Source organism: Panthera pardus, unplaced genomic scaffold (assembly GCF_024362965.1).
Source record: "Panthera pardus isolate Hobbes unplaced genomic scaffold, ASM2436296v1 HiC_scaffold_12, whole genome shotgun sequence".
NCBI lineage: Eukaryota > Metazoa > Chordata > Mammalia > Carnivora > Felidae > Panthera > Panthera pardus.
Genome location: NW_026526677.1, coordinates 9889874 through 9901984, shown reverse-complemented (window position 1 = coordinate 9901984; position 12111 = coordinate 9889874). Strand labels below are relative to the sequence as shown.

General features: G+C 56.1%; 3 protein-coding genes across 15 annotated transcripts in view; 2 read left to right on the top strand and 1 right to left on the bottom strand.

Moving 5' to 3' along the window:
• Window positions 1-2727, top strand: part of MYRF (myelin regulatory factor) — a 33885-nt gene extending 31158 nt beyond the window's left edge. For all 12 annotated transcript variants that reach the window (XM_053899624.1, XM_053899623.1, XM_053899629.1 and 9 more), the window contains one exon: window positions 143-2727. In XM_053899624.1, coding sequence (XP_053755599.1) covers window positions 143-223 — 81 coding nt within the window. In that variant the 3' untranslated portion in view covers window positions 224-2727. The remainder of the gene's footprint in view (window positions 1-142) is intronic.
• Window positions 2728-3317: 590 nt separating this feature from the next.
• On the bottom strand, window positions 3318-6513 carry TMEM258 (transmembrane protein 258). Its single transcript, XM_019414640.2, has 4 exons — window positions 6388-6513; window positions 4754-4863; window positions 4032-4168; window positions 3318-3422 (listed from the first exon to the last, which is right to left on the bottom strand). Exons 1-3 carry the CDS (start codon window positions 6388-6390, stop codon window positions 4042-4044), a joined length of 240 nt encoding a protein of 79 aa, XP_019270185.1. The 5' UTR covers window positions 6391-6513; the 3' UTR covers window positions 3318-3422; window positions 4032-4041.
• Window positions 5936-11784, top strand: FEN1 (flap structure-specific endonuclease 1). Of its 2 annotated transcripts, none has more exons than XM_019414639.2 (2): window positions 5936-6123; window positions 9864-11784. In XM_019414639.2, exon 2 carries the CDS (start codon window positions 9885-9887, stop codon window positions 11025-11027), a length of 1143 nt encoding a protein of 380 aa, XP_019270184.1. In that variant the 5' UTR covers window positions 5936-6123; window positions 9864-9884; the 3' UTR covers window positions 11028-11784. The 2 variants fall into 2 exon arrangements, with proteins under 2 accessions (XP_019270184.1, XP_019270183.1); XM_019414638.2 differs by lacking the exon at window positions 5936-6123 and adding an exon at window positions 6721-6865.
• Window positions 11785-12111: the final 327 nt, after the last annotated feature.

The window sequence follows — 12111 nt, the reverse complement described above, 5'->3', positions numbered from 1 at the left end:
TCGGGGAAGGGAGGCGGGGGTTCACGGAGCGCATGGCAGGACGTGGGGCACAGGGGCAGGTGATGTCGGCGCCGGGGGCGGGGTGCTTCCTGCCCTGCACCCCCAGAGCCACCTCACCTGTGCCCGCTCCCCTCCCACCCAGGGTCAGGCCAACTGCAGCGTGGAGGCCCCAGTCCTGCCGGCCACAGACTACTATTTCCACTTCTACCGCCTGTGTGACTGAGCTGCCCTCCCCAAGGCAGCACCACACCACGGCCCGGGTCCCCGGGCGCCCCTTCCACACTGGACACGGTGGTGTTACACTGGAGCTGCTGCCCGCCAGCTCTCTGCTCACTGGCACCCCCTTGGAGAGACTGAACCGGGCCTGGCCCTCCCCACGACTGGTGAAACTGGAAGTCCTCACACTGGAGTTGCCGTCCCTGCCGGTCGCCCCTCCCACGCCGCGGAGGGAGCCAGAGGGACCTCCTGGGGCCAGGCCGGGACCAGTTCCTATCTGTCCAGTTACGGTGGTCGGAGGGCCGGCCTCAGGTACCCTGGAGGCAAGGGTAAGCCTGTGACTGTCCAGAGCCTACCTCCCACCCTCCCCTTTTGAGGCTGGGAGCCCCCCCTCTTTTGGAGAGGGGCCCTGCTGACTTTGCTATCAGCTGGGGACTTGGACGGAGCCCTAAAAGACTCGGCTGGATCCATGAGTCGGTGGAGAGTATGCAGCCATCACCCTCACAGCTGCTCCCTGCGGGGGCAGCGAGCTGGTAGACTTTTTGGGGTTTGACTGTTACGCTGGACTTGGGACTTTTAAGCTTTAAGTGTGGCCCAGGAGGTCTCTTCTCCCTGGGAACACGGGCTCCCAAGAGCTCCCAGGGCAGCGGGAGCCAGCCCTGGATGGGTTGGAAAGACTGACCATGTGCCTTATGTACATTTCGTGCCCAGCTGAACCAGTGAGGGAGGTGGGGCGGTGGGCGAGGTAAGCCCCGGACCCTTGAACCTGGAGTATCCTGAAGTTCCCTGTGAGCCCCCCCCGCCCCAAGACAGTGTCGGGGCCGCCTGGGTTCCTGGGAGTTTCCAGAGCTTTGCAGCAGTATCCGGGACCCATCATTCTCTCTGAGCAGGGGAGCAGGAATCCATGCCAGGCAGCAGGCTGGTCTTGGCTGGTGTGTGGATGCAGAGTTGTTGCTGTTATTAACGAAATAATTACTAAAATGCACTTAAGCCAGAGCGGGGGTGGAGGTTGGAGATGGTAAAGCCCAGAGAAGTGCAGAGCCCGGGGGGGGGGGGGGGCAGGGGGACACTTGCAGAGACAGGGGCCTGGCTCTGATCCATCCCAGGGAGGCTTGAGACATCCAGCTCACTCCCAACCACCAAGACTCTGGCTTCCCCCTTCACTCTTGTCTCCTGGTCACCTGGTCTCCCCAGATCAAGGGCTCCCATATTGGGTTTGGGGAGCTGAGCTGGAGCGACCCAGGCTCGGCAGCAGGCCCCGTCTCCACTCATTCCTCCCAGAGATGGAGCAGTGGGCTTGTGTTAGGAAGAAGTCTTATCTCAAGTGCCAATGTTTCTTAGTGGGTGCCTGGAGCACTGAGGCCACATCCAGGCTCACAGAAGAATGTGGAAATCACTGAGCCACATCCGCTTGGGCCCGGGAAGGGGACCAGGAATTGCGGTCCCTGCCCTGTGGTATCCTGCCACCTCTTTGGGAACCAGGCCTTACCCCTCTCCGAAGTCTCATTCTCGACTTTGAACGGGAGGCCTTCCTATGGGGAGCTGGGTCTTGAAGCCTGGGAACTGTGGGCCCCCTCCTGGCATGGGTCGCAAAGCACTTACCCTTAGGGGAGTTGGGGGATGGCAGGGATACCTCGCCTCCCAGCCCCCTCCCCAGCGTGGCTCCGCTCCTTCATTCTGACATAGGAATCCCACGGTTCCCCACACCACGCAGGGGGCCAGGCCTTCCATAGGACTACTCTGTTCTCCCTCCCCCAGAGTGGGGGAAACCCTCCCGAAATGCCTTAAAAACTGCTGAGCCCCACCCTTTGTAATAGGATTCTGGGGCTTCCTCAGTGAGGGTGCCTGGCCTTGGACTGTGGCCCCTCAGTCCTGAACTGGAAAGTGACCCTCCACTGCCCCCTGGAGCCCTTCTGGACACAGCATTGCCCCAATCTGGTTAGCAGCTGGCTGTTTCCATGCCTGAGGAGGGGTCCTCAGTGCGAGGATTGGGGCCAAGCTGGGGCTCCAAGCTGCTTGAGAGGGGGTCAACCTTGGACCAAAGTCGCCTTAAGCCTAGTAAGGTAGATGGGCTTCAGGGAAGGGGAGCGGGTCACCTGCTGGAGGCTGACAGCTGCCCGGCTGGCACTGGTAAGTGGGTGTCTTGGTTCCATTCCCTACATGGGGTCCAGCAGCCACCCCTCCCCTCCCCTCCGGCATTTATTCCCATAGCCGCGGGGCTAATCTCCCCGGAGCTTCAAGCTGTACATAGGGCCTCTCAACGCACAAGTCCCTCTGCCCACGTTATACCTGCCCCCATAAAAGCCCGCGTGTGCATAGAGCGCCCCTCCCTCCCAGTTAACTCCCAGTTCCTGTCCCTGAGTGCTGACTCATATTTATCACGTACCAACTCTGACTCTGGAGTGGGCAGAGGGAGGCAGCCCTGGGCCTGCTTGCTTCCTGTCCCCGTCCTTTTCTTCTGAAGTAAATATACGTATATAAATAAATGTATAAATATGGCTTTGTATCTGACCTTGCTTCCCCATCTCTTCTTGAGACCGTTCTGGTAGGAGACGGGAGTCGCCTGGGGGGCAAAGACCGACTGGAATCTCTTGAGGTTCCTGAGCCACGTGGATGCGTTGCACCCCAACATCCTTCTCAACTTCACGCCAGGCTTGGGAACAGGACTCCGCGGCCGCCTTCCCTAGCCACTCCCCCGCAGACCCACGGCTGCCCTACCTGGGTTAAAGTGGCCCCCTTCCCCAAGGAAAACCTCCCCTTTGGGGACAAGCTGAGCCTTGTGAAGGTCCCCAACCCACAGAAGGGAGAGTACATTCAGAGGATGGGACGGGTCCAGGGCAGACGTGACTGGTGTGGGTTCCCAGAGAAGTCTGCTGTAAAAACAACAGAGGAGAGAGCCGGTCCCTCCCTGTCCACGAAGCCTTACGTTACAAGGACAGCCTCCCCTCCCTCACCCTCCTCGCCCCTCACAGCAGAAAGCAGGGCTTCCCGGCAGCAGGGAGCATCTGAAAGGCAGGAGAGAAATGGGAAGGGGTGGGACCAGGGAAGTCAGGTAGTCCCAGCACCACCCCACCGCTGCGCAATGGGCGGTCAGACGGGACGGTCACACATCTGCCTTTATTGTGAGCAGGTGGGGGACGCTTGTGGCAACGGTAAAAAAATTAATTTACAAAAGCAGGGGTTCGGTGAAGCCGCCGGGCTGGAACCTGAAAGAGGAGAGGGGTATCAAATGAGACCAACGACCCTTCCTTCCGCCTCCTTTTCTCACTGACGCCTGTGCCCCTGGGGCAACGGCTGACGGGCCCACGACTCTGAATCGGAGCCACCAAAGCTGACTCTCAGGGACCTGTTTAGTGGATTATCTGCAGCCAGGGTCCCTGGGTTTGCTTCGTCACTTTAGTCAAGGTTTCTTTTAATGGCTGAAAACATTCAAACTTACCACAGTGGCACTCCCTGCAGCAAACTGGGAGCCGCAGGTTCTGACCCCCCCCTTCTAGCCCGTTCCCGAGCAGCCAAGTCAATGGCGTGTGATGTGTAAGAACCCAAATGTCATCACGTGGGAAGCCTGCTCCCACAGCCCTATGAAGTACACCCCGAAGCCAGATCAAGGCCTTGGGCAGTGTGCGGAGCTCAGCATGACAACGTAGGTCAGAGATCCCTGTTAGGGACAGGGAAAGAGGCACATGCGTCCCGCGTCCGGTGTCCCTATCCACTCTGCCGAGTCTGTCTCCATGAACCAAAGCGTTGCACAGGCCTGAGGACCGCACTGACGTGGATGTGGGAAGCCTCTCTAATGCCCGCCCTGTCGCACTTACCCTTGGGAGCTCACACGTAGATGCCGACCCAGAGCAGCAGGAAGAGAACTCCAAAGCCCATGAAAAGCGAGGCCACCAAGGAGATGAGGAGCTCTTTGTAGATATCCCGAGTGTACTTGGTGGAGGTCACCTCATAGCTGGCAGGGTGATTAAGGAGAAGCAGAGGGATGGGGCTGCGTAGGACAGGAAGCCCGGCCAGTGCAGCTCTGGGAAAAAGGTACGGGGTGAGGGCTTTCTAGGAGGCTTGCCGGGCTCAGCGCAGCCAGGAAGAGAGGCCCAAGAGAGGATCTGGACTCTGTTGCTTCCTACCAGCCCTCAACCACCCGTGAAGAAAATCAGGCCCAGAGGGGTTAGGTCACCTGCCCCGGGCCACACAGCCAGTGAACTGGGGAATTGGCATTAGCCCTCGGATCTCCTGCCACCTGAGCACGCCCCTCCTTTACCACTCTGCCAACTTCAGATCCCCTATCCCCAACCTGCAGTCCAGCCAGGCCTTCTGTCCACTGTCCTGGAAATCTGAAGAGCAAACTGAGCTCACCTAAACTTGGGAAGTAAGGCCACAGCCCGACCCTGCACATCAACAGCTGTCCTTCGACCTCCTTACCTTCCCCCTAGCCCCACACCAGAACAAAACTGGCAGGGTGCACGTACCCAGCATGGTTTCTCCCTTAGTTTCCCACACCACTAACTCTGGCCCACTGGCTGCTCAGTGAAAAGGATACACGAAGAACCAGGCGGTAAAGAACATGCCAATGGCCAACAGCACCACGGTCAGATGGGGGAAGACAGCTGGGTTCACTGGGCTGGTGTATCTGCTCATGGCCTCGAGCTCCTAGGGGAGGGCAGGAGATCAGAGCTATCAAAGAATCCCAGGACTTCAGCGTGAGGGGGAGTGTGAGGTCATCCACCAATGGGCCTCATCCTCCAATGACTGTTAAAGGTCTGTCTCAGCCTGGGAAATATGGAAATCCTTCAGAACCAACATCAAGTGACTCCATTTGGAAATGACGATTCCATCTTAAACTTAGGTGACACTCTGTCTTTTCACTATGAGACAAGAAGGGCAGCTGAGAGTCAGAGGCTGACACTGAAGATGATCGACTAGCTATAGATCAGTGGTCCCTAACATCTTCTGAGGCCAGGGAGGACAATTAAAAAAAAAAAAAAAAATGGTTAAAGGTATGGACTCTGCCTGGAAAAAAACCACATGCAAGAAATAGTCTGCCTATAATTTTAGATTTATGGACCCATGTCTATAGACACCAAGCTCAGAATCCCTGCTGTAATTCAGAGCCTGGACCAGTACCCAGATCTCAACTTCTACTTCTGTATTCTTCCCACTACACTATTACGGAATCTCAGGATCTAACAGCAAAAGACATCCATTAATAAACTGGCTCTACTGAATGAGTCTCTGTAAAGTAGTTACAGTAACACCCCTCACAGGGTTGATGTATGACTGAAGAAGGGTGACGAACGTCAAAGCATCTAGCTCACTTCCTGGCACAAAGGAGTTGCTCAATAGGTGTTTGTTTCCCTCCCAAGGTTACAGGGAATATTATGAGATAATGCTTGGGAAGGAGGGCTGTAAACGTAAAGTTCTGTACAAATGTTAACTTCCATTGTCACTCACCAGCCAACGCTCCTAAAACCCAGAACATAACAACTCTAGAGAAATAAATTGACCCCGTTGTTCTAAGAGACACTGGAATTCAATTCAGTAAACATTTATGCCCACACCCCCCAAAATGATAAAAGACAATCGCTGCCATTTATTGAGCCTCCGATCGCAGGCCCTGTGTTCGGCACTGGGAATACAAAGATGAATAGCCATCATCCCAGAGCTAGCTGCACGTCAGATGGTGGTCACTAGGAGGCGTGGCAGATAACAAAGAAGTCCGTGACATGTGGCAAGAGGTTTGTACGCGGGTTGTGGGAGCTCCCAGCAGAGAGCGGCCAAGTGCCTGAGAGAGTTGGAAGTGCTTCACCAAGAAGGGGACATCTGCCCTGGGCCTTGCAGGATGAGTACGAGTTCTGCGGGAGGAAGGACTTTCCAAACAGAGATCAAATAGAGATAACGGCTTAATCACAGGTAACAGATAAAAGCTCGAGGTGTTAAAAATGCGCCGCACAAGCCTCACCCTTAAAAATCGCGGGATCAAAACCTCAGCCTAACTAAGAGTCCGTGGCAAGGGGCTTCCTTCCCTTCCCACCCCTCGGCCCAAGTCGGATATAGGAGCCGCCGGCTGTCTGGGTCTCAGGCGTCTGAGACCTCCGCGAGAGAAACGGGGTGTGGGACGGGCCCCGAGGGGGTCATCATCACAGCCCTGTCCGGGACGCCCCTCAACCCTCTCACCATCTTGCCAGGCACAGGGTAATCCACCGCTCCGCCACAGGAATAACACGTCGGCAGGGGCAGGCGCCTTGTGCAGCCGGAAAAGGAAGTGCGCCCGCTCGCGTGGCATTGTGGGATTTGTAGTCTTGTGGTTTCGGAGGTAGGGGGCGCTGGGGCCTGTGGGGCCCCGATGTGGAGTTGGGGCGAGCGATGGAGAAGGGTAGGACAGAGCCGTTGGGAGGGTTCGTTCCTCTACGGGGGTGGGCGATGGGGGGACTGTTTGCCACAAGGGAAGCTGGCCGAGGGCGTCCGGGCCTGTACTACACTTCCCAGGAGGCCGTGCGCGGCGGCGGGTCACGTGACGGGAGCGCGGGCTTTGGAAGGCGGCTGAGCGGGAGGGCGTCCGCGGCCGCGCTGAGCAGGTTTGCGGGGCTGAGCACCGTCGTGGGCGACTCCGGACCAAGCGCTAGCTGTCGAGGCTTCGCGCTCCAAAGGCCAGGTGAGACCCCATGGGAAGCGCTTCCGAGGGCGGCGGGGTCCGCCTGGCGCTGGGTGCTGTCGGGGACCGTCTGCCGCGCGCGGGGCGGAGGCCGGAGCGCCGGCCTGCCACCTTCCCGCTGTGCGACTTGGGCCGGTCGCCGAAGCCCCGAGCCTCTTGCTTCGTTTGTGGAAGGAGGGAAACAGCCTCCACTTCATGGGCCCGTTGTGTATTTCGACCGAGATCCTGGCTGAGAAACATTTTGTAAACTTCACTTGTTGAGACTCCTTTCCCACCTCCCTGCGTCGGGGGCCGTGGGAGGCTAAGCCAGCAGTCACTGTCCCCTCCGTACCCGTTCTGGCAAAGCAGCCGGCCTGAGGCCGGACCCCGAGGATTGAACGGCTTCTGTGGGGGGAACGATCCCGAGCGCCCAGTGTATGGCAGGGGCTAGAGGAGGGCGCGGCTGAGCAGCAGTGAGAAAGGGCCGGCCTTATCCCAAACTTTGTGTTGGCTCCCAGACTGTGACGGTAGGTTTGGGAAGCTGCGCACGGAAGATCTTGCCGCCAGGTTGAGGTGTTTGGATTTCAGCACGGAAGGGGGCATGCGACAGGGCCTATTATGCTTTGGAAAGAACCCTTTGAAAAGTGGGAACAGCTAAAAGGTCTCGTATATGTCTTGGGGTGGCGGACACCTACCACCAGTGAGCACGCAACGACTTTAAATGACACCCCTAAATCCTTTTTAATAGTTATACATTTAACATTAAAATTTAACTACTGTGACACAGACATTATTGCTTAAGATGAGTTCTCGTTTTCAACTTGGTTTTTAAGACAATGGGGTCCATTTAAAGAAAATACTAAGTGAATGCAAGCACGGGTTTTGAGTGTGTGTTTTTTTTTTTAATTAAAAAAAATTTTTTTTTAATGTTTTTATTTATTTTTGAGACAGACAGAGAGCCTGAGCAGGGGAGGGGCAGAGAGAGAGGGAGACACAGAATCCGAAGCAGGCTCCAAGCTCTGAGCTGTCAGCGCAGAGCCCGACGCGGGGCTTGAGCTCACGGACTGTGAGATCATGACCTGAGCCGAAGTCAGACGCTTAACCGACTGCACCACCCAGGCGCCCCTTTTGAAAAAATTTTTTTGATGTTTATTTATTTTGAGAGAGAGAAAGACACACAGCGTGAGTCGGGGAGGGGCAGAGAGAGAGAGGAACCCAGGCAGGCTCCACGCTGTCAGCACAGAGACTGATGTGGGGCTCGAACTCACAAAACCATGAGATCATGACCTGAGCCAGGATCCAGGAGTCGGACGCTTAACCGACTGAGCCACCCAGGCGCCCCCCAATACAGGTTTTAGATGGAAGTGGCAAAAAATTGTGAGGGGAGCGGAGTTTGGATCTGATCGAAGTTCAGGAAACACTGCCCTGGGAACTATTTTATTTGTCAAGGGGCCTGAAACAGGAGTGTATTACCGGACTGAGGGACTACAGCTTGCCAGGCTCCTAGATCAGGACCTGGGGTCAGGTGGGAGCCATGGAGTTCACATCTTGGACTTCGTGGTGGAGAGAAAATATAAAGGGAAAGACTTAAAACTCCTAGCAACGTCATTGTAGAAATAGAAATCAGTAGCAGGGCCGAGGGGATACTGAAGGGACACTCAGAGCAGCATGTGAGAAAGCCACATAACCTCCCTTCAGATATGTTTTTTTGCCAGTCCTCCTTCAGGGCTGCTCTATCAGTCAGGGTCCTCCAGAGAAACGGTAGGATCTAGGGTACGGACATATATAAAGAGATTTATTGGAAGGAATTGGCTCAGGTGATAGTGGAGGTTGACCAGTTTGAAAATTAGAGGGCTGGCCCGCAGGCTAGAAACTCATGCAGGGGTTGAACCTGCAGACTTCAGGCAGAATTTCTCTGGAAACCTCCGTTTTTGCTCCCAAGGCCTTTCAGTTGACTCAGCCCCCCGCGCCCCCCCCCCCACCCCCCACTGTATTCTGCAGGATAATCTCTGTTTAAAGCCACCTGAATATTGGGGTGCCTGGGTGGCTCAGTTAAGCGCCTGACTTTGGCTCAGGTCATGATCTCGTGGTTTGTGGGTTCAAGCCCCGCATCGGGCTCTGTGCTGACAGCTCGGAGCCGGGAGCCCGCTTCGGATTCTGTGTCTCCCTCTCTCTCTCTGCCCCTCTCCCGCTCACGCTCTGTCTCTCTCTGTCTCAAAAATAAAATAAGCATCCAAAAAAAAAAATTTTTTTTTTAACTAAATAAATAAAGTCACCCGAATACAGATGTTACGAGATACCTTCCCCAGCAGCGCCTGGATTAATGTTTGGGTAAATACCTGGGTACTACAGCCTAGCCACTATTGACACAGGAAACTACCCATCACAGCTGCTAAGAGGAGGGGAGCCAGAGGGACGAGTTGGGGATGGTCAATGACTGGCATAAAGGTACAGAGGAGGGTGGACACTCGTGTTTATTTTACCACCGTACACATTCAGCCTTGTGTCATGGCTGCCTCTGTCCCTGCCTCATCTCGTCATCCTCTGGTAGCCAGTCTTTGCCTGTCCTTCAGGTCCTGTCTTCATGATCCATGGACGCCTCGGGCTGGGCCAGGCACTCTCCTCTGGCCTTGCAGGGACCTTGACACAGGCGTCAGTGGTAGCCCTCCTTGCGTGCTAGCCCTGTTGCTGCCTTATCCACGAAACCTTAAGTCCCGGGACGTCAGAAGTGCCTTCATCCTCCTAACACCCAGGTTTCCTCCTGAAACGCCGGAAGCCTTAGTAGTCATGGAGTGGGCTCCCCTGCTCGACTGTGAGGTTTTTGAGAATGCTGACCTTGTCCTGTGCCATCTTTTCGTCTTCTGTGGTCCCGAAGTGGTGTCCTCTTCTTGTGCAAAATTTGTACAGTCGGAGGCATGGGAGTTGGTGAGAGGGCGCCAGTTCTAACCCCTGATCCTTTGCCTCCCTGAAATGCCTCCTGTTCTTACTTTACTCCTTTTTTGTTTGTTTTTGGTTCTAGCCGTCCCTCCTCTGTGTTGCTATGGGCATTCAAGGCCTGGCCAAACTGATTGCAGACGTGGCCCCCGGTGCCATCCGGGAGAATGACATCAAGAGCTACTTCGGCCGCAAGGTGGCCATCGATGCCTCCATGAGCATTTATCAGTTCCTGATCGCCGTCCGCCAGGGCGGGGATGTGCTGCAGAACGAGGAGGGGGAGACCACCAGCCACCTGATGGGCATGTTCTACCGCACCATCCGCATGATGGAGAACGGCATCAAACCCGTGTATGTCTTCGACGGCAAGCCGCCACAGCTCAAGTCCGGCGAGCTGGCCAAGCGCAGCGAGCGGCGGGCCGAGGCGGAGAAGCAGCTACAGCAGGCTCAGGCCGCCGGGGCCGGGGAGGAGGTGGAGAAGTTTACCAAGCGGCTGGTGAAGGTCACCAAGCAGCACAACGACGAGTGCAAGCATCTGCTGAGCCTCATGGGCATCCCGTACCTGGACGCGCCCGGCGAGGCCGAGGCCAGCTGTGCCGCCCTCGTGAAGGCGGGCAAAGTCTATGCCGCGGCCACGGAGGACATGGACTGCCTGACCTTTGGCAGCCCTGTGCTCATGCGGCACCTGACGGCCAGCGAGGCCAAGAAGCTGCCCATCCAGGAGTTCCACCTGAGCCGGGTCCTGCAGGAGCTGGGCCTGAACCAGGAGCAGTTCGTAGACCTGTGCATCCTGCTGGGCAGTGACTACTGTGAGAGCATCCGGGGCATTGGGCCCAAGCGGGCCGTGGACCTCATCCAGAAGCACAAGAGCATCGAGGAGATCGTGCGTCGGCTCGACCCCAGCAAGTACTCCGTGCCGGAAAATTGGCTCCACAAGGAGGCCCAGCAGCTCTTCCTGGAGCCCGAGGTGCTTGACCCAGAGTCAGTGGAGCTGAAGTGGAGCGAGCCGAATGAGGAAGAGCTCGTCAAGTTCATGTGTGGTGAAAAGCAGTTCTCGGAGGAGCGGATCCGCAGTGGGGTCAGGCGGCTGAGCAAGAGCCGCCAGGGCAGCACCCAGGGCCGCCTGGATGATTTCTTCAAGGTGACTGGCTCGCTCTCCTCAGCTAAGCGCAAGGAGCCAGAGCCCAAGGGGTCCGCTAAGAAGAAGGCAAAGACCGGGGCAGGAGGGAAGTTCAAACGGGGAAAATAAAGGAGTTTCCCCTCTCGCCTCCCCGGCCCCAAAACACCTGCCTTGATGTGCCCTCAAGCGCTATAGCACGAGAGAGAGCGCTCTGTGGGGGCAGGGAGGGGCTCCCATTGCTTCTCTAGCTCTGCCCGTCTCCGTAGTGCTTTCCCTTTTGTACTTGATCTGGTGGCAGGAAGGCCACAGAGGTATCTTGTTTTCTTCTTGTTTTAGCTCAGGAAAGTAGGTCAGGCTCCACACACGTCTCAGGCAATTTAATGGACACCGAGTCTATTGTTAAATGAAAGGGATAGCAACAGGTCTTGGAGGGGGGGGGGGGATAAATGGTAGAGATGGAAGACTGTATAAAAATGATTTCCTGACTGGCCCAACTGGTGGCTGATGGGAAGGGGTGGTGGAACCCAGCTGTATTTCTCTCTGGCTCAGCCTTGACCGGCCCTGTAGGACAGCCATCAGGAAGACCCAGTCTTCTCAGACGGGGAGAGCTCCTGAGACATGAGACAGGCGGACAGCTGGAGTCCCTGGAGTTGGCCACAAGGGTCCGACCGCTGGCTGTGTGTCCTGGGGTGCGCAGAAACTTGAACTTGCTATGTAACTTGAGTCTTCACGGTGGCGTATCTTATTTCGAGGCATAAGATGGGCCAAATTCTGATGGCTTCTCTGAGGCAGCCAACAGAGTTGAGACTTGGGGATGAGATGCTATTTTCACGTGCTGGTTTTGTTTTAAACGTATGAAAAAAGAGTCAATAAAATTAGAAAAGTAGCCAGAATGTCGTGTTCTTTGAGAACATTTGAAAACACCTTGAGGGGCGCCTGGGTGGCTGTCAGTTGAGCATCCGACTTCGGCTCAGGTTATGATCTCGCATCTTGGGGGTTCGAGCCCTGTGTCCTCTGTGCTGACAGCTCAGAGCCTGGTTCAGATTCTGTGTCTCTCTCTCTCCCCCACCCCCACCTACGCACTGTCTCTCTTTCTCTCTCCCTCTCTCTCCCTCTCTCTCCCTCTCTCTCTCTCTCATATAAATAAACGTTAAAAAAAAACAAAACCCAAACATCGTAAGTGCCCCCAGGCTTCAGGAAGTAGGTAAGGTTC